At 43.5% G+C, this 23,801-nt stretch overlaps 1 protein-coding gene across 1 annotated transcript in view; it reads left to right on the plus strand.

The window, feature by feature from the left end:
- LOC126419305 (protein takeout-like) overlaps positions 1-23,801 on the plus strand; it is a 58,835-nt gene that overhangs the window by 21,998 nt on the left and 13,036 nt on the right. The window contains exons 3-4 of the mRNA XM_050086481.1: positions 14,375-14,522; positions 22,285-22,418. Coding sequence (XP_049942438.1) covers positions 14,375-14,522; positions 22,285-22,418 — 282 coding nt within the window. The remainder of the gene's footprint in view (positions 1-14,374; positions 14,523-22,284; positions 22,419-23,801) is intronic.

Here is a 23,801-nt window from a genome sequence, read left to right on the forward strand (position 1 = left end):
TCCAATCATCCTACCCTTTCTTCTAGTCACTTTTTTCCACACGTCCCTTTGCAAACACCCTCATCGTTTACTATCTAGGTAAAAACTTATTACAGATGGACAATGTCATTTTAGCGAACGAAATTCCTCTAAATGGTGTATCAGCTAAAAGTTGTGTAGATAATTCCGCAATTCACTGCGTGCTTAACTTTTTGAGAAATGTTTTGACCTAGCTTTATAAAAGTATTTGCTACTGAAGCGAAAAGGGTTTTCTGTGATAATGTGTCATAGTAGTGGGATGTTAAACAAAGCTCAAGTACGATCGAAGATAAATGGAGACCCAGTGTCGAATGGTTCAAGGCGACCAGCAAAGCTTTCTAGAATGCAAAATTGCAGATGACAGCTTCACATCTCTTCAGAATTAATTACCCTGGTATAATTTCAATTAATAGAACGTAAATTAAATTGCCTGTAAACTTTTTGCTCAGTGATGTAAGCTGGTTTGGTCTCGGCATAAGATTTTGTGATGAAAAGGAATACTAGAAAATATAATAGCACAACTTAATACTTTTCTTGCTCTTGCTTATGTTCTTTTGTTATTCATATGTGTTTCCACATTGTGTCTCAAATATATCAACATTAGTAGCTGAATTCCTGTGTTCTGGTACCAGTCAATTAACACGACAGAAGTGGACAATCTATAGCTAGCTCTAGGTCAAGCTGAAGCGGCACTGTGCACTTAACAGCTGTAGAAGAAGGTAAGTAGAAACGGTAATGTTTGGATTTCTCATTAAACAAATGTAAATACTGTATTCATAGCTGTTAAATGATGGCGCCAAGTTAACGTATAAATCCTGTTTGACTGCTCAAAGCCATTCAATAAGCGTACCGTCAAATTTTTTGTTAAGTAAAGTATTTTGGATAAAGTCATTTTACAATGAATGAAAACAAACACTACAAGAAACACTCATGAACAGATTTCTTTGCTGAAGCCACTGTAACATATTCAGCAGTTGACTGTAGCGTTTTTTGTGGGGCTAGCTTGAATTTACATGTTGTTTGGGATAGCAAAGGTGTTCATTCAGAAGAACTGAGGCGAACCTTGAGCGGTCAGAACCGAAAGACATTTGTGGAGCGGTTATCGAAAGCTCTCTGAGGCAAAGAGAAAAGTTTCGGAAACGAAAAAATCAGGTAACATTCAGAACAAAGAGGCGCTGTTGAAAGTCATGAATCAGGCAGAGGGGCAGCCTGGCCACGGGGAAAACTATAGTTCAGAAAGGGGAAGTCGCTCTGTAGGCAGTCAGAACAGACGAGACCCAGCACCTACGTATCGGGCGGCCTGCGACAAAAAGCACCCAGCAAAGACTGACGAGCACCCAGCAACAATTTGCTCCTAGCATTATTTGCTGATATGCAATATGCAACCGTTCCTGCGACAGTGCCTAAAGTGCTCTGTAGGTCATTTCTGCCATTGATTAATACATCGCTAAAACCATTATATGGTTGATGGGGGACCGAAATTCGGTAGTAGGAAAAGAAATAGGAGGATAAATAGTAGAAAATTGTGGGCTGAGGGAAAGGAATGAAAGAGGGATCCATCTGGTATGCACAGGGCATAATTTAATTGTAACTGGCACTTGATTTAAGAATCATTAAAGAAGGATGTGTAAGTGGAAAAGACCTGGGAACGCCGGAAGGTTTCAGGCTGGTTACCTGTATATGATGGTAAGTTAGAGATTTGGAAAGTAGATTTTAAACTATAAGGCATCTGTAGGTGCTAATATGGACTCTGACCATAATTTATTGGTTATGACCTGCAGATTACAGCTGAAGAAATTACAAAGAGATAGGAAATGAAAGGCATGGACATGGATAAATTGAAGGAACCAGAGGTTGGGAGTTTCAGAGGGAGCATTAGGGAACACATTGAACTGAAGCAAGGGAAAGAAATACAACATAAAACCGATGGTTAGGTTTGAAAGACGAAATAAGGAAGGCACCAGAGGATCAAATAGATAAAAAGTAAAGGCCTAGTAAAAGTCTCTGGACAACTTAAGAGATACCAAATTTAATTGACGAAAACCTTTATAGCCTGCGCAACCACTGTGCAAGTTACTTGGATCGCTAGCTCAGCCTTCAGATCATGGATTACGTTTGCTTGTTATGGTTTTATTTTAATTTTAGATTTTAATTGGAATCCTTGCACTGCAGTCCATTTTCCTTGATATACAGATATTAGGGCGGCAAAAGTTTTTAGCCAGTGGACTGTCACTCAAGTACCATATGATATATCTGCTGGAACGTTAGAGTTGAGCTACTTATACTATTAGGGTCATTGCAAATTTTGGCGATATATATTTCAGTAATGTAGCTTACCACGACTATTTTCATGCTCTGCTTTCGTATGGCATCATATTCTGGGGTAACTCATCACTGAGTAAAAGAGTGTTCATTGTACAAAAGCGTGTAATCAGAATAATTGCTGGAGCTCATCCCCGGTCATCCAGCAGACACTTATTTAAAGAGCTAGAGATCTTCACTGTAGCCTTACAATATATATATATATATATATATATATATATATATATATATATTCACTTATGAAATTTGTTATTAACAATCCGAACGAATTCAAATGTAATAGCAGTGTATATGGCTACAACACTAGGAGAAAGGATGATCTTCACTACTCAAGGTAAAATCTAACTTTGGCTCAGAAGGGGGTAAATTATGCTGCCACAAAAGTCACTTACCTAATAGCATCAAAAGTCTGACAGATAGCCATATAGCCTTTAAAAGGAAATTAAAAGAATTTCTTCATGGAAACTCCTCCTACTCATTAGATGAATTTTTGGATATAGTAAGTGGGTAATTTCCCCAAACCCCACTAAAAAAATTAAAAATATGAAGTGTCATGTAATATTTTGTGTAATGTAATATCTTGTACAGACACCTTTTATTAACCAGACACGTTCCATATCATTACGAAGTGTCGTATTCATTATCTATGGAACAAGTACTAATCTAATCCAATCTAATTTAATAGTGGGTGTCCACTTCTAAATGTTGACCTTTAGTGAGTGCCTCTTACATCTGATTTTTATCCATTGTGACATTACTCATAATTCCTGTTCATTGTTTTTTAGCGTTCTCCATAGGTTCTACGTAAGCGTTTTCCACAATATCTTATTACTTAGGACAATGCCTTTTCTCCGGATAATCTATTGCATGGAACTGACTATGAATGCTGGGTTTTCCCGTAATATGTTACGTATATCATGACTTGACTCCAAGGAGTACATATTTCATTACGGTTTCAACTTAGGTTTGGGATTATTTATTTCACTGTATGGTTGTTTTCCACTTATATACATATTTTCACCTGAAGATGCAGCAGTAAGTGCTGTGAAATCTGCAGTGCCTAAGGGACTTTACAGCTGATGCGGTTTTATTTGTCCCCATGATTAATTGACGAATGGAAAAAATGGAAAAATACAGCAAATGAAGCAGGCGAAAGAGAATGCAGAAAGTGCAAATTGGCTATGCAGGAGTGGCTAAAGGACAAATCTAAGACTGATAGAAGCATGGATAACTTGGAAAAAGATAGATTCCACCCATAATGAAATCAGGGAGACCACTGGAGCAAATAGAAGCAGATGACAAGCCGGTACCTAGAAAAGAAGGGAAAGCTGAAAGGTGGAAGGAGTATACTGAAGATCAATATCAACGAAATAAACTTGAGGACAATATTATAGAAAGAGAAGATGAAGTAGGTGAAGATGACACGAGAGATATGATACTGAGAGAAGAACTGGACGGAGCACTGAAAGAGATAAGTGGAAACAGTGCCCTTGGAGCGGACTAAATTCCCTCAAAATTGTTGACGTCCTAGGCAGAGCCTGCAATGAGAAAATTATTCCACTATGTATGAAAGATTGAGTGGTAAATGTAATAATTCCGATTCCGTAGAAGGAAGGTTGTAGCAGCTGCGGAAACTAACGAACCATGAGCTTATTAAGTCATGGTTGCAAGACTTTGACACGAATTATTTACAGAAGAATAGAGAAATTGCTAGAAGCCGACCGCAAATGAATGGTTGCAAGACTTTGACGCGAATTATTTACAGAAGAATAGAGAAATTGCTAGAAGCCGACCTCAAAGAAGATCACTTTTGGTTCTGGAGAAACGTAGGAACATGCGAGGCGAAGCAGACTCTGCGATTTATCCTGGAAGCAGGCAAACCTACGTTTATAGCATATGTAAGTTCAGAGAAAGCTTTTGTCTATTTTTACTTGAGTACACTCTTGGAAGTTTGTGTGGCAATAGGGATAGAATAGAGGAAGCGAAATGTTATTTACAACTTGTACAGAAACCAGACTGCAGCTATAAGAGTCGAAGAGGATAAAAGAGGAGCCGTAGTTGAGAAGGATGTTATACAGTCCATGCACGGAACAAGCTGTGAAGGAAACTAAGGAGAAATTTGGAAAGCGAATTTAAGTTCAGGGAGAAGAAATGAAATTTTTAAGGTTATAATTCTGTCAGAGGCTGCAGAGGACTTGGAGCATCTGAATGGTGTTGATAGTGTCTTCAAAAGAGATAAGATAAACGTCATCAAAAGGAAAAGAAGGGTAACGGAATGTATTTGAATTAAACCAGCTTATGCTGAGGGGAATAGAGTAGAAAATAAAATACTAGAAGTAGTAGACAAGTTTTCCTTATTGGATAACAAAGTGGCTGAGGACAGCCAACGTAGGGAGTATACAGGGAGATTCAGCTGCCCCTACCGATGTCGTTTTATGCAGCCCGCAGTTCTTTATCTGCCCTTCAGAAACCACGCCCGAGATTTTCATATTCTCTCGGTCGCTACGCACCAACTGTTATTCCAACAGAAGCAATGAACAGGGTCGTTTTTTAGGAAATTTAATGTATTTAAATTTTGTACTGGGATACGTTTTTGTTGTAAGGTATGGTTTTTTAGTTATTCAAGAAAAACGTACAATACTGAACTTCAAACGCACATCCACCTCGCCACGCTCAGCCGTATGTTGTGTGTGGCGCTCCGTCCTATCATTGTATAAACATTTCTTTCACTAACTGTTCCCAATATTAGAACTTTTTTGATCTCAATTGATCGGGTTATTACCCCCCAGCATAGTCGGTTATTTTGCTAACATTATCAATTTATGGTTCAAATGGCTCCGAGCACTATGGGACTTAGCTTCTGAGGTCATCAGTCCCCTTGAACTTAGAACTACTTAAACCTAACTATCCTAAGGACATCGCACACATCCATGCCCGAGGCAGGATTCGAACCTGCGACCGTAGCGGTCGCGCGGTTCCGGACTGAAGCGCCTAGAACCGCTCGGCCACTCCGGCCGGCTTATCAATTTAAACGTGCCAGTGGGGGTAATGAAAATAAAAAGACTTCTTTTAAATTTTACGCTAAAGCTAATTACGTTGATAATTCGGTCCAAACTTAACCCAAAGAAGCCTAGTAGTTTCGTAGTCAGATGGTCTGACAAATACAATAATGAAATTGTTCCTTTTATTCTATTAAAATGTATAAAATTATTAGCTAAAATCAACAAAAGTCAATTTTACAATTTGTAAGTGTTCGGCTAAGCTGGTGGCCTAATAAGACCAGCCAGTGAAGACAAAAACGGTCTAATGTGGGAAGTAATTCATGCATCACAAATTATTGTACAGCGTCCGCCTCCGTAACGTAGCGGTAGCGTTTTGGCCTACCACGCAGGGGGCGCAGGTTCGGTTCCCGGCAGGGGACTGTGTGTTGTGTGTCCTTCCTCATGATTTTCATATCATTGACCCCCAAGTCGCCGAAGTGACGTTAGCTAAAAAAAAGGACTTGCAATACGGCGGCCGAACTTCCCTGCATGGGACTTCCCGTCCAACAATGCCATACGATCATTTCCTTTCATTTCATTATTGTACAGCGGTGGGAGAGAGTTCCATGCACAACATACTAGGAATCCTTGACGGTGGAGGCAGAGGGTGGGAGTAGAGGTGCGTTTGAATGTATATTATCCTGTTCAGAAACTTGCATGCATAAACTGATAAGCTGACTGCTCCTTAGTCATCATATGAAAATAGTTGTATATAAGGGACAATCAAACGAAACGGAACACCCACTGCAACGGGATCATGGAATGATTCCTTACGCGGTAAGACACACGCGTTAAGATATTTATTCTGCTGAGAGATGAGACTATCGAGTCCTGCTTCGTGGAACGATTTAGACCGCTGAGGAATTCAGAACTCCACACAATCTTGCACTTCCGCGTCCGACTGAAACCGATATCCACGCATATCTTTCTTCAGGTCGCCAAAGATGTGAAAATGACACGGCGTAAGATCCAGGCTGTACGGAGGATGATGTAGTGTTTCCCAGCCAAATCGCTGATTGGTGTTATCGTGCGATTGGTGGTATTGTGCAACAGAATGATTCCATCCGACAGCATTCCGACAGTCCGACGGAAAATTGCACGGCCAACAGTGGAAACTTTCCATGTCTCCCTCGCCAAAGAAATCTAGAGCTGTTCATACAAATTCCACCAAGGTCACGGTGATCTTCTTCTTCGACAGCAGGGGCCCTCTGCCTCTCGAGTTTCTCGAGCTTGGAGCCATAATTGATGCGCAGCGCTATGGAAAGACTCTGCAGAAATTGCGACGCACCATAAAATCAAGAGACCGAGGAACGCCGTCGGGCCGAATCGTCCTGTTGCACGATAACGCCAGTCCCCACACTGCCAATCGGCTTCAGCGATTTGGTTGTGGAACACTGCAACGTTCCCAATACAGCCCGGATCCTCCGCCGTGTGATTTTCACATCTTTGGCGACCTGAAGAAAGAAATGCGTAGACGTCGGTTTCAGGCGGACGAGCAAGTGTAGCAATGGGTGCAACTGAGGATCCATCAGCGGCCGACCGCGATCCATGAAACAGGAACTTTATCGTCTCGTCTCTCAGCGGAATAAATGTCTTAACACGTGTACTGGAAATTAAGTTTTCATTTGACTACCCTTTACAGATCTGGCATCTTATCATGTCTTAAAGCACATTCATTACAGAAGGGCAGTGCTGTTTTAACGAGGGAACTTTCCCTAAACGAAAAGTCTGAGAAAACGCTGAATTATTTCGGAGCTTTGGCTTCACTGTCAAACAGTAAACATATATAGCTTTCATCTGACATGGACCATGAATCATTAAGCAGTCCGCAGAGCAGTGGTTGGGGAAGGCAAGAGTTCACATAAATGAACAAATTCCTGCCAGCGTTGAGTGTATCTTGACTTGAAACATGTGCTGTGGTGTAAAATGGGAGTATTATGAACTAATAGTAACAGTTTCGAAATTAAAATCTGGTTCATCATCATCAAATTATGCCTTTCAGCGTTCAGTCTGGAGCATAGTCCCCCTTATAAAATTCCTCCATGATCCCCTATTCAGTGCTAACATTGATGCCTCTTCTGATGTTAAGCCTATTACTTCAAAATCATTCTTAACCGAATCCACGTATCTTCTCCTTGGTTTACCCCGACTTCTCCTACCCTCTACTGCTGAACCCATGAGTCTCTTGGGTAACCTTGCTTCTCCCATGCGTGTAACATGACCCCACCATCTAAGCCTGTTCGCCCTGCCTGCTACATCTATTGAATTCATTCCCAGTTTTTCTTTGATTTACTCATTGTGAACACCCTCCTGCCATTGTTCCCATCTACTAGTACCTGCAATCATCCTAGCTACTTTCATATCCGTAACCTCAACCTTATTGATAAGGTAACCTGAATCCACCCAGCTTTCGCTCCCATACAACAAAGTTGGTCGAAAGATTGAACGGTGCACAGATAACTTAGTCTTGGTGCTGACTTCCTTCTTGCTGAAGAGAGTAGATCGTAGCTGAGCGCTCACTGCATTAGCTTTGCTACACCTCGCTTCCAGTTCTTTCACTATGTTGCCATCCTGTGAGAATATGCATCCTAAGTACTTGAAACCGTCCACCTGTTCTAACTTTGTTCCTCCTATTTGGCACTCAATCCGTTTATGTCTCTTTCCCACTGCCATTAATTTTGTTTTGGAGATGTTAATCTTCATACCATAGTCCTTACATTTCTGATCTAGCTCTGAAATATTACTTTGCAAACTTTCAATTGAATCTGCCATCACAACTAAGTCATCTGCATATGCGCGACTGCTTATTTTGTGTTCACATATCTTAATTTCACCCAGCCAGTCTATTGTTTTCAACATATGATCCATAAATAATATGAACAACAGTGGAGACAGGTTGCAGCCTTGTCTTGCCCCTGAAACTACTCTGAACCATGAACTCAATTTACCGTCAACTCTAACTGCTGCCTGACTATCTATGTAAAGACCTTTAACTGCTCGCAAAAGTTTGCCTCCTATTCCATAATCTCGTAGAACAGACAATAACTTCCTTCTAGGAACCCGGTCATATGCCTTTTCTATATCTATAAAGCATAGGTACAATTCCCTGTTCCACTCACAACACTTCTCCATTATTTGCCGTAAACTAAAGATCTGGTCTTGACAACCTCTAAGAGGCCTAAACCCACACTGATTTTCATCCAGTTTGTCCTCAACTAATACTCGCACTTTCCTTTCAACAATACCTGAGAAGATTTTACCCACAACGCTGATTAAAGAGATACCTCTGTAGTTGTTACAACCTTTCTGTTTCCATATTTAAAGATTGGTGTGATTACTGCTTTCGTCCAGTCTGATGGAACCTGTCCCGACTCCCACGCCATTTCAATTATCCTGTTTGATGAGTTCCGACTTAATTTCATCCACCCCAGCCGCTTTCTTGCACTGCAATATATTGACCATTTTCTCCACTTCCTCAAATGTGATCCTATTTCCATCATCATTCCTATCCCATTGTACATCGAAATCTGAAATATTACTCATCGTATTTTCACCTACATTCAGTAACTCTTCAAAATATTCCCTCCATCTGCCCGAGGCATCCACAGGATTCACCAGCAGTTTTCCTGACCTGTCCATAATACTTGTCATTTCCTTCTTACCTCCCTTTCGAAGACTGCTAATTACACTCCAGAATGGGTTTCCAGCAGCGTGACCCAAAGTCTCCAACCTGTTTCCAAAGTCTTCCCAAGATTTCTTCTTGGATGCTGCAATTATCTGTTTGGCTTTGTTTCTTTCTTCAACATACCTTTCTCTGTCTACCTGAGTTCTAGTATGTAGCCATTTTTGATACGCCATCTTTTTCCTTTTACAGGCTGCCTTGACTGTGTCATTCCACCAAGCTGTTTGCTTCATCCTACCTTTACACACTACTGTTCCAAGACATTCTTTAGCCCCTTCTAGTACTGTGTCCCTGTACCTTGTCCATTCCTTTTCCAATGACTGTAATTGCCTACATTCAACTAACTGGTACCTTTCTGAGATCACTGTTATGTACTTGTGCCTGATTTCCTTATCCTGAAGTTTCTCCACTCTTATCCTCCTACATATGGACCTGACCTGCTGCACTTTCGGTCTCACAATACCAATTTCACTGCAGATTAAATAGTGATCAGTGTCATCAAAGAATCCCCTGAATACACGTGTGTCCCTCACAGCCTTCCTGAATTCCTGATCTGTTATTATATAGTCAATGACAGATCTGGTTCCCCTGCCTTCCCAAGTATACCGGTGAATGTTCTTATGTTTAAAAAATGAGTTTGTGATTACTAAGCCCATACTGTCACAGAAATCCCGTTCCTGTTGGCCTCCATATCCTCTCCAAATTTACCCATAACCTTTTCATACACTTCTGTTCGATTTCCAATCCTGGCATTAAAATCACCCATGAGCAGAACACTGTCCTTGTCCTTTACTCTAACAACTACGTCACTGAGTGCGTCATAAAAACTATCCATCTTATCTTGATCTGTCCCTTCACAATGCGAATATACTGACACAATCCTAATTTTCTTGTTAGACACTGTCAAATCTATCCACATCAGTCGTTCGTTTACGTATCTTACTGCAACTACGCTGGATTCCATTTCTTTTCTGATGTAAAGTCCTACACCCCATTGTGCTATTCCTGCTTTGACTCCTGACAGGTAAACCTTGTATTCTCCCACTTCCTCTTCTTTCTCACCCCTTACCCGAATGTCACTAACAGCTAAAACGTCCAACCCCATCTTACTCTGCCAACTGTACCTTCTTCCCAGAGTAGCCCCCATTGATATTAATAGCTCCCCATCTCGTTACCATTCGTTTGCCGAGTCGTATCTTAGGAGTCCCTGGTTTGTCAATTGGAGGTGGGACTCCGTCACCTCCAAAGGTCCGAGGCATTTTTCTCTGATTGTTGCCAGCATCATATTTAAAGTACCAGGGAAGCAGGTTGCTAGCCTTACTTGCCCCGGGTCCCATTGGGTTTTACCCCTGACGGTTGAGGGACTATGTAAGTAGGCTGTTTATGTTTTCTCTATGTAAGTAGGCTGTTTATGTTTTCTTATTGGCAACGTTACGTAGCGCTCAATATGAAAATCACTGGCTGTGCTGTGTGCAGTCTGTGGCTGCTTTGCATTGTTGTAATACTCGCCATTGTAGTGTTAGGCAGTTGGCTGTGAACAGCGCGTAGCGTTGCGCAGTTGGAGGTGAGCCGCCAGCAGTGGTGGATGTGGGGAGAGAGATGGCGGAGTTTTGAAATTTGTCATGAACTGCTATATTTATATATGATGATATCAAGGTAAATACATTGTTTGTTCTCTATTAATATCTTTCATTTGCTAACTATCCCTATCAGTAGTTAGTGCCTTCCATAGTTTGAATCTTTTATTTAGCTGGCAGTAGTGGCGCTCGCTGTATTGCAGTAGCTTGAGCAGCGAAGATTTTTGTGAGGTAAGTGATTTGTGAAAGGTATAGTTTAATGTTAGTCAGGGCCATTCTTTTGTAGGGAATTTTGAAAGTCAGATTGCGTTGCGCTAACAAAATATTGTGTGTCAGTTTAAGCACAGTCATGTATAATTGTTCAAAGGGGACGTTTCAACTAACCGGTGGATTTGATAGTCTGAGCACAAAAGTGACCACGACTGAGAATATGTCTGAGATGCCCAGCCTTATTCCAAAGTAACTGGTATCCTGACTGTCAGGACCACTTACTTGGCCACTCATACGTTGCCCGTGGTTCATGAACTAGGACATGACAACAGGAACCCACACCATCTGGTTCAGAAATCCAAATTAATCCATCTATATAGTTTGAATTACAAAGTTAATGTTTCAGATGCTAACACTGCTAAAATAAGTTTTCCACCAATAGCATGTTTTCGAACGCTTGTGGGTGTATATTCACGCAATGCAGGGAATGAAAGAATATTCGTACTTATCTTTTAAAAAAACTTTACTTGAAATACAAACGAAACCATAATTAAAATATGGGCAATCTGTATGAAAGTGCGCGTCTGAGTATTGCTGGTCGGCAACAGTAAGTACCGTGTTGTTCTACCCAGTACATTATGGATCGTCCTTACCTGCTATCCACACGTTTATGAAGACATGCTGCTCATTCCAGTCCCACTCGTCCACGGCTGCTCTCCTCAGATCATCCAGTGTATGGGAAGGATTCGTGTGACGACCCACTGCAAGTTTCAGCTGGTCTCAAGCAGGCTGAGCGGGGTTCGCGCAGGGAGGTACCGCAGGGCATTCCATTCAGGTGTTCCCGGTTTCCTAGAGAAAGGTCTTCACAAGGTGGCCAGACACATCCAAGTGTTAACCTTAGGGCTGGGCAGTAGCCAGGAGGATCCTGCCCCAATACTGCACAGTCCCGGATATGATAAGACTTTTCCGAAATCCTTACGTAATGCCGGCCCAAAACACGACTCATCCAGGTCACCACTGAACACGTGGGACTGAAATCCCGCCTGGCCGGCTCTACACTTTCCGTGACAACCATACGGCGTCGGGCAATCGTGCACTCTTTGCTGAAGAGTGACTGACGCCATTGTTCTAGATCCCAGTCGGTTTTGTTCGTGACCAGGCGAAGCTGATGGTAGTGAGGTGGTTGCGCACTCTGTGAATCGACACTGCCCTTAGTCGGCCGGAGTGGGCGAGCGGTTCTAGGCGCTTCAGTCTGGAACCGCGCGACGGCTATGCTCGCAGGTTCGAATCCTGCCTCGGGCATGGATGTTTGTGTTGTCCTTGGGTTGGTTAGGTTTAAGTAGTTCTAAGTTCTAGGGGACTGATGACCTCAGATGTTAAGTCCCATAGTGCTCAGAGCCATTTGAACCATTTTTTGACACTGCCCTCCCTGTCGTCTACAAAAAGGCACTGCGCTGTTCTGTTCTGTTCTGCTCAGTGTACCTAAGAGCCACAATTTGCAGTCAGCGGTTGTTGATGTCGACCGTAGACGACCACCGCATCGTTGAAATTTCGTGTCTCTCAATAGCGGTTCAATGTTCGAGCCAGGCCACTGTGTTTTACGACAGTGCGGTACACAACTCGTAGCGCTGCCAGCCCCGGCCCTTTCAGCGGTAAGGTGGTAGGTAGCTGGTGGACGGTGGAAGCGGGATCTATGTTCTCACGGTGAGTACCGTGCACAAGCAGCATCGGCCCGCGCGCCCTTCTACACTGAACTGAACGTAACGACTTTCTGTCGTCATATCAATATTGATAATAAATTTCCCATCATAAGCACAAACTACACCACTCATGTGGATGTTGTAAAATAGTTATAAGCGCTTTAAGAATCGGATGTCCCAAACGCTGAACACTTTTTGAGAGGATTCTATGGAAAAGGAAGGAAAATTACTATTTAACGTCCCATCAATAGCGAGGTCATTAGAGTCTGAATGTTTCTCTGTAAGAAGAACTTCTGTCCAAGCAGGGTTTACGTGTAAAATTTTGAATTATATGAATCTACAGAAAAACAGAAAATTATGCCTGAATATTTTCTATTGTTTTCTATCGACTATTTGTACAAATTCACTCTTGAGATTTTCCAGAAAGTGTTATTTATGTACAAAACAGCAGGGATTTCCTATTCATTCTTTTACATATCATATTTTTCAGCCAGTATCAAGTCAAATCTTCAGTTCCTCTGCTCTCTTTCTTGCACCCTATCTTTCTGGTAATCCATTATTTTTCAAGTTGTTTCTGTTCTTCTGTCCATGTCGTTCCTCATTTTTTATTTATTCTACCTTTAGAATTTTATGAAAACCATTGTTTCTCTTATTTTAGATTATTTGATGTTTTTTTAGTCATTTCGTTACTTCTCTAATCCATGCAATCGTTGTCTTCTCTTCCAGAAATACGAGAATATTTGTTTGTTAGCCGCTTGTCATTCATTCGGTACAGCTGCCTACAGAAGGTTAACCTACCTTTCCTAATAATTCTGATATTTTCTGTGTACTTTGCTAGATCTGCTGATTACTTCTCATTTTTCAGCCACTCGCAGTTTTTCTAGGCGCCATTACTTTTCTAAGGCGCCGTGTTTCAAGTGTCTCTATGGCGTATTAAGCATTCACACTGCTTTTCCATTGTGGTATAATATTTTAGTTTTTCGTTACTGTATATGAACTACGTATTGTAGACACGTTTAGCTAAGCCATATGCTCTTTTCGTTTTATTAGACTTTACATCTATTTCAAATTTTTCTGATCCACCCAGCTGCATAGTTTCTCCAATTCGCTCTATTTTTCTTATTTTTCCTTCTATGTATTCTGGTGCATTTTAATATTTGTGTTGGAATTTTTTTTCAGGTTGAATTCCGAGTCCAGTTCTACTGGTTGTTTCTTCCCGAAGTCTTATTTGAATAACTATTTCTATTGGATTTCCTGAAAGTATTGCAAACTCACACTTGTACCCATTATGGATGTTTAACACTGCAACAACGATGAATAAAGTTTCTCAGAAATAGTATGACCAGCTTCTTCTTCAGATGGTACAAGCAACTAACAGAATTTGTGTCATATCTGAAGACGAATCACTGGGGATCGAAACACTTTACGGTATAATAAAAATTGAAATATCACAAAAGGCGATAGGTTGCAGTTCTTTCTCAAAGCCTTTATTGCGAAATCATTTGTAAACGCCAGTCTGTTTACGTTAATTCCATTTGATTTTCTTCCCAGAATTTTTGGTTAAATTTTGTAAATTTTTACCTCCAAATTCTAGATACATGTATTTTTTTGTAAAAGCCAGTTTATCTATTAACAGTCTTTTATCATTTAACTATGAATAAATTTTATAAAGTTCGCTTTAAGGTGGTAATGAATGTTACTATAAAATAACAATGGATATCCTGGATGTCGCTTTCAGAATTATAGATATTTCAAGTATGCGTAAGACTGTGAGAGGCGCCCATTCCCTGTTTATCATGTGATGGATGGTGTGCTTGTCGGCAGGCATCCCGTCGCTGGGCGTGGTCCCCCTCGACCCGCTGGACGTCCCGGAGATCGACATCAGGGACGGCACCAAAAACCTCAACATGAGGATCACGTTCAGGAACGTGCGCGTCACCGGCCTCACCAATGCCGACATCAAATCCGTCACGTGAGTACAGCACCACGTACCCGTTTCTCGCTCCCTCCTGCTGGAAGGCTAGTGGCGCGTGTGCGGAGGGCATGTACGTGGTCGAAACAATTAGGTTAGTAAGTATTAATTACGTGCCAATATTGAAAAGGCGACGAATTCTCCGTGTAAAGACAAACACATTTTACATACTAGGTTCGAAACTTTTCGCTCGGCTCCGACGATCGGCCATTTAGGATTAAGAAGAGACCAGTCCACCATTTCTAGACCCCACATAATGGAGAGCTCTCAGTGCGATATGAAACGAGTCAACTTTATAATCACATCAGGGACTTTTCAACAAAATTAAAGGATCACTTTTTCGAGACTCCATAATTCCCAGCCATTGCGACGCATAAATTTGAAATTAGGCTCAACGTGGGTTCAACTTTTCTCTCTAATGTTACAAAAGGATGGTGCCCTTTGGCGTCATTCTCGGACTCGACAACGCTTCAAAGAGCAACGTATAACGCTTGCGAAAAAAGACCGGAGTTCGGAAGTACATGTGACGTGTAAGGTGGGTGACTGGTGTCACATTGGCACCAGACTTCACCAAAATTCTGGCCAGCGTCACAGTGGACGTGTCACACTATGGAAAGGTCGTCACAGTCCGTCTCACTCACATTTCACCCTTTCTTTTGACGCCTCTGCCACGGAGGTTAGAACCGCGACCCCTCGAGCAGAACCTCGCGGTTATCTCAAGAGTGGCCGACGGAAACATTCCAGACGCACCGCCGCTTAGAATCGGCATGAAAAGGCTTCTTGGGGTGGCGTAAATGGCGTCAATGAAGCCATCCCTGTCCCTGAGGTGTTGATTCCAACATATTTCGCAGTCGAAAATGATAGATCGCAGTGTGATGAGCAGCTGGAAGACGTTCTTGACAATCTTTGACATTGTTGACTCCCTAGGACGTTTCAACTCTTTTTCTAAGGACATTGTACCACTGCATCTGACCTGAACGTCATCTGACTGCTTTGGAGGGCACCGTGACCGCACTTTTCCCTCTTGTGTACAGGTTGGAGTCGCTAGGGACCTTTCAAAACTATTCGGCGAAATCTGAACTTGATCCGTCGCAGGAAAGGATACTTATGCGTTTCATCCCACCTTTTTCCCGCCCTCCTTTGACGTGATCACGGGGAGTTCAACATCAAGATGTGCGTGTGAATAAAATGGCACAATGAAGCTCGAAGACCCTCCACTTCGGCAACAGCTTGGGTGCCACCCACACATCTTAGTTACGTACGTTACAAAGGTACCTATCCCTGTCTGAAACTTGGACACACATTCTGCCTCTCTGTTGCTCTAGCTCCTGAAGGCAGGAAGACACTGCTTGAGGGACGTCAAAGGGGTCACCTATCGGACAAGCGCTAGAGCACTCATGAAGCTTAACGCATGTCTGTTTCAGTCAGCCTCGACTGAGGTGCGTGGATGGTTGTTTTTGTTACTGGAACCTTGCGCTCCACTCAGCCACGGTGTGATGTGATGGCCTATTGTTATCGCAGACTACCACCAATTCAGCAGGGATTGTTTTAGCTTCGTTCTCTTCAGACGGACGAAATCAATTTCAGTGTGAGGCACCGTTTTATCAGCGCGCTGCGCCATTTGGCTCTTCTAGCAACGCGCTATGGTACTGTGGCGCGAGGATTTCAATGTGTACCCGCAAGCAAACAAAAATTAATCAGGTAATTATTCTTTCAGGATAATAATTAAATGCTTTGTGTCCATCCTTTGTAATGTATATCCCTCTAAACTTCCAGCAACTTTCTGTTGCGTCAGCATGTTTTATGTCATAATATGACGGGTCCGAGATTCATACTATGGGTTTAATCAACGGTTATTACTTATGTGACACGACTGTAGCCGTGGGCGACATGGTCACTGATGTTTATTGACAGATGGATAGCATCAGATCTCACGTAGCGGGAACAGCTACTGCCCTCCCTTTCAAAACAAACTTAGTGTGAGTATAGGCTTACACATCGCAGGCTTGCAAGTCGTAAGAGAGAGAGAGAATGGCATGGTATTGTTTGCTGGGAGACGACTCTGGAGGATTGTAGAGTGACATAATCTGCGCACAACTGTGCCTTAATTCACCGTGTGTAGAAGTCGGGTATTAAGTGTATCTGCAGAGTGTAGGTGACTTTAAAAGGTGTGTACATAATGTGGTGTCATGTGTGTATTGTTTGACAACAAAAGAAGGGAGAGGGTGTGTGGTGAGCGTACTGGAAGACCTTCAGTACACACACCATCAGATTATTTGACTTGTCGCTGTAACGAAGTAGGCGAGTGTCAGCAATATGTCTCGTGGTCTTATCGTGGCGTGTTTATCTTCTGCCGTTAGGTCAGACGATAGAAATGCCACTTGCATGCTTAGAGTAGCAGATTGACGGTGACTAACTTTAAACAGAACTTGATTAATTTTCACACACATTTATTAAAATAATAACAAACATAAAAATTACTTAACTTGGTTCTGGATGCTATTTACAATTGACAATCTGAAGTTCCTATGGTATTGGTACGTTCGTCTTATTCTCACATATATCTCTGATACTTGACAAAAGTGTCTATAACTATCTTCATGGCTATGTACAGGAAAATGGTAATCTTATTAGGTGCAGACTGAAACTTGACTATAGACTGGTACAGACAAATGTAGAACTCGTACAGACTGGTACAGACAAATGCAGACTGCTACAGACTGGTGCAGACAAATACAGACTGACTAATCGGAGGTCTGTACACTTGTTATAATACCTCGCGCATTCATGCATCACTGCGCGAGTGTGATCCACGAGGAGTAAAGGTTCTATGCTAGCAACAACCTCACTGGCTGCGTTACATACACTCCTGGAAATTGAAATAAGAACACCGTGAATTCATTGTCCCAGGAAGGGGAAACTTTATTGACACATTCCTGGGGTCAGATACATCACATGATCACACTGACAGAACTACAGGCACATAGACACAGGCAACAGAGCATGCACAATGTCGGCACTAGTACAGTGTATATCCACCTTTCGCAGCAATGCAGGCTGCTATTCTCCCATGGAGACGATCGTAGAGATGCTGGATGTAGTCCTGTGGAACGGCTTGCCATGCCATTTCCACCTGGCGCCTCAGCTGGACCAGCGTTCGCGCTGGACGTGCAGACCGCGTGAGACGACGCTTCATCCAGTCCCAAACATGCTCAATGGGGGACAGATCCGGAGATCTTGCTGGCCAGGGTAGTTGACTTACACCTTCTAGAGCACGTTGGGTGGCACGGGATACATGCAGACGTGCATTGTCCTGTTGGAACAGCAAGTTCCCTTGCCGGTCTAGGAATGGTAGAACGGTGGGTTCGATGACGGTTTGGATGTACCGTGCACTATTCAGTGTCCCCTCGACGATCACCAGTGGTGTACGGCCAGTGTAGGAGATCGCTCCCCACACCATGATGCCGGGTGTTGGCCCTGTGTGCCTCGGTCGTATGCAGTCCTGATTGTGGCGCTCACCTGCACGGCGCCAAACACGCATACGACCATCATTGGCACCAAGGCAGAAGCGACTCTCATCGCTGAAGACGACACGTCTCCATTCGTCCCTCCATTCACGCCTGTCGCGACACCACTGGAGGCGGGCTGCACGATGTTGGGGCGTGAGCGGAAGACGGCCTAACGGTGTGCGGGACCGTAGCCCAGCTTCATGGAGACGGTTGCGAATGGTCCTCGCCGATACCCCAGGAGCAACAGTGTCCCTAATTTGCTGGGAAGTGGCGGTGCGGTCCCCTACGGCACTGCGTAGGATCCTACGGTCTTGGCGTGCATCCATGCGTCGCTGCGGTCCGGTCCCAGGTCGACGGGCACGTGCACCTTCCGCCGACCACTGGCGACAACATCGATGTACTGTGGAGACCTCACGCCCCACGTGTTGAGCAATTCGGCGGTACGTCCACCCGGCCTCCCGCATGCCCACTATACGCCCTCGCTCAAAGTCCGTCAACTGCACATACGGTTCACGTCCACGCTGTCGCGGCATGCTACCAGTGTTAAAGACTGCGATGGCGCTCCGTATGCCACGGCAAACTGGCTGACACTGACGGCGGCGGTGCACAAATGCTGCGCAGCTAGCGCCATTCGACGGCCAACACCGCGGTTCCTGGTGTGTCCGCTGTGCCGTGCGTGTGATCATTGCTTGTACAGCCCTCTCGCAGTGTCCGGAGCAAGTATGGTGGGTCTGACACACCGGTGTCAATGTGTTCTTTTTTTCCATTTCCAGGAGTGTATTAATACGCGGATCGGCGGAAGTAGAATTTGGTCCATCTCTATGGCAGCGCCATCTTGTAGTGCGGAGATGGACGAGCGCTGCGCCTGCGCTGGTGTGCTTAGCGGGGCACGCTCTAGTGGGAAAGTTGTGTACGCGCTGACTACGCGGAGCTATGTACACAACAGGGTGAAACCCGATGCTGTCCCACGCTACGCTCCTCTTGAATAGCACCAAGGAGGCCACCGTTCTTAACACACCATCCAACAAACGGATCACCACCAGCAGTCTCAGCTCCTCTCACTCCATGAGACACTGCAGAGAGGTCGAGATTTAACCCAGAACATGTGTGTAATGTTTGATGATCTCTAACTTTTAGCTTGCACCCGTCCTTCGCTTGCCGGCCAAATACTGTCGATAAAATTTTTTTTCTACCATGACGTTTCGAACCTACTGCTTCCACAAAGAGCGCCACAGCAAAGGAGTGAGACAGCGACCTCGATTATAGAGGCGGGTAGGTCGAAAAATCATTCATCGTATTTTCCAGTACAAGTCGGACTGAGTACTGTGCGCAGTAATAAATTCTGCTGTCAAACATCAGTCTTTCAATTATGTTTACATCGGCTGTACCAGTAGAGCGTGCACCCATATAGACAGACCACCCATCCGATACCTGGATGAGACAATGTCAGTGTTATGGTCACTAGTTCCTTCAAAGGGGAATCTGCAATATAATCTTCCCATCTTCTGCTCCGTTAAAACGTCACGGTGCCAATGTACCCTTTCGACGTTTCCTTTTATCACTCACAGTCACGTCGCTTATGCAGTTTGGTCTTGGTCCAGTCAAAGTTTTCATAGGAAGACTGTTCGTTTTTCACGATAATCGTTTTTTGTTTTGTAATTTATTGTTTAATCTTTTTCCAAATCCAATTAGGTCGTAGCGAACCATTGTAAAATCCAACGGTGCATCGACTCGAGATGTTCTGAATAATTTGTTACTGCAACACACTTGGCGTAACCAGCTTTCTCCACATACCCGTATGTCCAACGTGATGCTGCACCCAAAATTGAGACTCGACTGAACAAATGACGTGGTGCCACTCTTCTGTCCATTGTTGTAGTAGGTGCACTACTATTGGAGAGCACCCTACAGCAGCCGAGTTAAGGGAAGCTTCAACAGTCTCCACCATGAGGACAGTTTGTGGTGCTCCACACGTTGTCTCACTGTTCGTATGGATCCTTGTTTTGCTGCAAACAAGCATACTTTTCGATTCAAAGTACAATCCTGCATAGTCAGTTGAGCAACATGTCTGTCCTCTGGGGCACTGGTGGCATGGGGTCATAGTGATCGGGCAGGGCATTGAGTATGGCACTCCTGGACCCATCACTCCAATACCCGCACTGCAGTCGTAGGACCACAACCATCATGCAACACAGTGGCACAATAAACTGCAGTCTCAGTTGGCCACCATCCTGCCACTGCCGAATTTTATCAGCTGCCAGTAGACGTTTCTCCTTCTGTCACCAGACACAATACCATCTTCACACAAACAACCGACATTCAATTACAGTTTCTGAGTGACAAATCTGCTGTATAGTGTTTCTTCATATAGAGTGTCCCATGAGGTCAGTATTCAGGGATATGACAGGAACAGAATGTAAAAAGCTGTCCCGAGTAATTCAGACAATCTTGTAATGGTAGAAAGTATTACTGACTGGGGAAAAATGCAAATGAAGTTCCATAGGGTTCAGTTTTGGGTCCACTCCTATGCCTGTGGCAGGAAGACATCCAGAGAAAAGAGACTGAAAGCAGCAACATAGGTTGGGCTGGAATAAAACGACCCAGAGGTTGCGTGGGTAAGATACATATGTGTGCACCGGTATCCCAATAACAAATGTACATTAGAAGTGTTCTGTTTCGAAAACTGTTTGGAATAGAGCATAAGTCCATAACAAGTTTTTTGCTTCAAATAAGCTTTCCTTTCACATCCCTAAATTTTGAACATTGCTCCTGGGATACCGTGTGTATAGAATGTGGATGCTGGTGGCCCTACCAGATTTGTGTGGTTTCAGTGGCTATCATTCATACGCTACCTAAAGCATATTGTACAATGATCAGCAATAACAATGTGACCACTGACTTGCTGTCACTATAACCCCGTCCAGCCAATAGCAGCTCAACTGGCGACAAATGACTGCTATTCTGATAAACAGTGCATGTAGTATCAGTAATCTTGTTGTCTGTGTGTATAATGGGGAGATGTGCGATCTATCTGAGTTTGACTGAGAGCAGATTGTGGTGGCCTAGACGCTCGGCACGAGAATTTTGGAAACTGCACGACTTTTCCAGTGTTCAAGGAGTTCTGTGGTGAGTGTGTCTAAAACGTGGCTAAACCAAGTTGAAGCCATGTGCAGACGTCGTGCGGTTAGGCAGCCACCTCCCATTGCAGATGACGGACGCCGTAGTTTGGACAGTCTGGTAAAACAGGACAGACAGCTAACTATGGTGGATGTAACATCAGAGTTTAATGCTGAGCAGCATACAAGCGTGTCTGAACACACTCCTAAAGATAGGCCACCGCAACTGACGACCCATACATGTGCCAAAGTTAACACGACGACATCAGAAACTACAACTGAAATGGGCACATGACCATCGACATTGGACGTTGAAGCACTGAGTTGCAGGGTCTGATGAATTCCGATACCTTCTTCTTCATGCCAATGGAAGGGCACGAATCCGTCGTCTTACATGTGAACAGTTCCTTAACACTGTACTGCAGGATAGGGACAAGCTGGATCCAGTGGAGCTCGTGCAAGGCACCATGATGGCTAAGGAGTATCGTACACTGTTTGCAGACCACTTACACCGCTTCATGACGATAATGTTTCAGGATGGCAGTGGTATTTTTCATCAGGATAATGCACCGTGTCACAAGACCAGAAGTGTGATAGAATGATTCGAGGAAGACAGTGGCGAATTCCAATTAATATGCTGGCCGCCCAACTCGCCAGATCTGAACCCAATAGAACATATCCTGGGTATGAGTGGATGTGGCGTCAGAGCTCATCGCCGCCCTGCCAGGAATTAAAGGAAATTAGGTGACTTGTGTGTGCAGATGTCATGCTAACTGCCTCCAGCGACCTACTAAGGCTTCACTGCTTCCATGCCACGAAGCATGCAGCTGTTATCCCTACCGAAGGTAGGTAGGTGGTCATAATGTCCTGGATGATGATTGTACGCTTCATGCCAGTTTGATGTTTTTTACATGCAGCTTTCATGGTTTTGCATTATTATTAAACAACAAAGCGTCTACCGCGGGATTAGCCGAGAGGTCTGAGGCGCTACAGTCATGATGTGAGCGGCATTTGAACATTTTTTTTTTTAACAGAGCGTCCTCCTTGTGTAAGAGAAACAGCAGGATTTGTGTCTGAATTCTCGCCCACGCAGTAAGGGGGGAGCGGGTCCATTAAGTGTAGTCCATGCTGTTGCAGAGCCGACCTCGACACGAACAAGATGACGCTGCTGGGAGAGGAGCCGCACATCCTGTTCGAGGCGGACTACACGATGACCGGCAAGTTCCTGGTCGTCCCGGTCGAGGGAGCCGGCAAGTGCAAGTTCGTCTTTGGTGAGTACCGGCACCGGTAGCGTACCTTGGCACTTCGTCGTTCCAGGAGCGAGTGTACCGACGAAGCCAAGCTCTCTTTGTCTCACTGTCCGTAAACAGAGTAGGAATGTCTGTGGAGTGAACATTCAGATGACTAAAACAGATTATATGTGGCAAACAGACATTGCCTCCAATGTCACAAGACTATGATCCTACGTAAGGTTTTTTCGTTTTTTCGTATGCTCTCTGCATAGTTTCAATAGCGTTACATCGCTAGTGCAGACGTATGCCGCTCAAAAGCTTTACGAACACTGTACACTCGTCTCATATTAAGTTATGTGTATCTAATATCTGGAATAAACGTGATTTGTTTGTGACAAGGGTTACAACTCCTAGGTGGCTAATACGTTTGCTGTATGTAAAGACCAGATGACGACCCCTCCTATTTTTATGATCTATACTGCCCTTAATCGTACTGCACAGTCTCTGTTTTAACAAATTATGCTGCAGTGGTATTTCGAAATGGCTTTCCATTACTCCAAACTGAAAATACCTCGAAAAACATAGAACTGGAAAATAAATTTTTCCGGTTTGATTTTCTCATACGAAATGTTTTACCTTCTTTCACTCCAACAGAAACTAAAGCCTACATCGCGTATACTCATCATCCACATCATAGCACTGCAGTTTTTTGTTGTGATTAATAAAATGAGGACAGTGGTTTGTAAACCTGTATCATTTTTAAGTTGTGACTCTGATATTCATATGCAGGGTATATCAGGTGTAATGCCGATATCTTTGTACGTGCTATCTTAATATGTATACACATCACTGTCTTGTTTGTTTTTTCTCTTTGTTGACCGGTCTTTCCACAAACATGTCACGAAATTTACGGCCTGGCGTTTCTGGGTGGTTGTAACTGCATCACTAAGTGGACTACGCCTGTCAGTGTAGATTAACCATTTTGCGTCCATGCACCCACATTGCAACATGTGACTTACTCCCGATGGGAAAATAAGCATTAATGGCTTGCTCTTGACACATGTACTTGGAGGTAGTAGCCAACCTGAAAACATACTACTTGTAATAACTATAATTATTGGTCTGCAAATGACGTAAATACCAGTGTAGTGTTGTTGAATACGCCTTCCCTAGTCACGAATAGAAATATCTACACTTATACCGTTACATCCCGTATAAAACGTATCTGCAGGTGAAAATGGCGTAAAATGTATATATATTCAAGGGATTGGCCAAGAGCATCCATGCACAAGAACACTTCGGATTATAGCCTTATAAATTAGTCGAAGACTTGATCTCTTTGTTACACAGTCTCTCAAAATTGTTCAATTCATAAATCGCCTCTTTCTAGTACGATAACCATAATTAGACCTTTGATATATC

Source organism: Schistocerca serialis, chromosome 9 (genome assembly GCF_023864345.2).
Source record: "Schistocerca serialis cubense isolate TAMUIC-IGC-003099 chromosome 9, iqSchSeri2.2, whole genome shotgun sequence".
Taxonomy (NCBI): Eukaryota; Metazoa; Arthropoda; class Insecta; order Orthoptera; family Acrididae; genus Schistocerca; species Schistocerca serialis.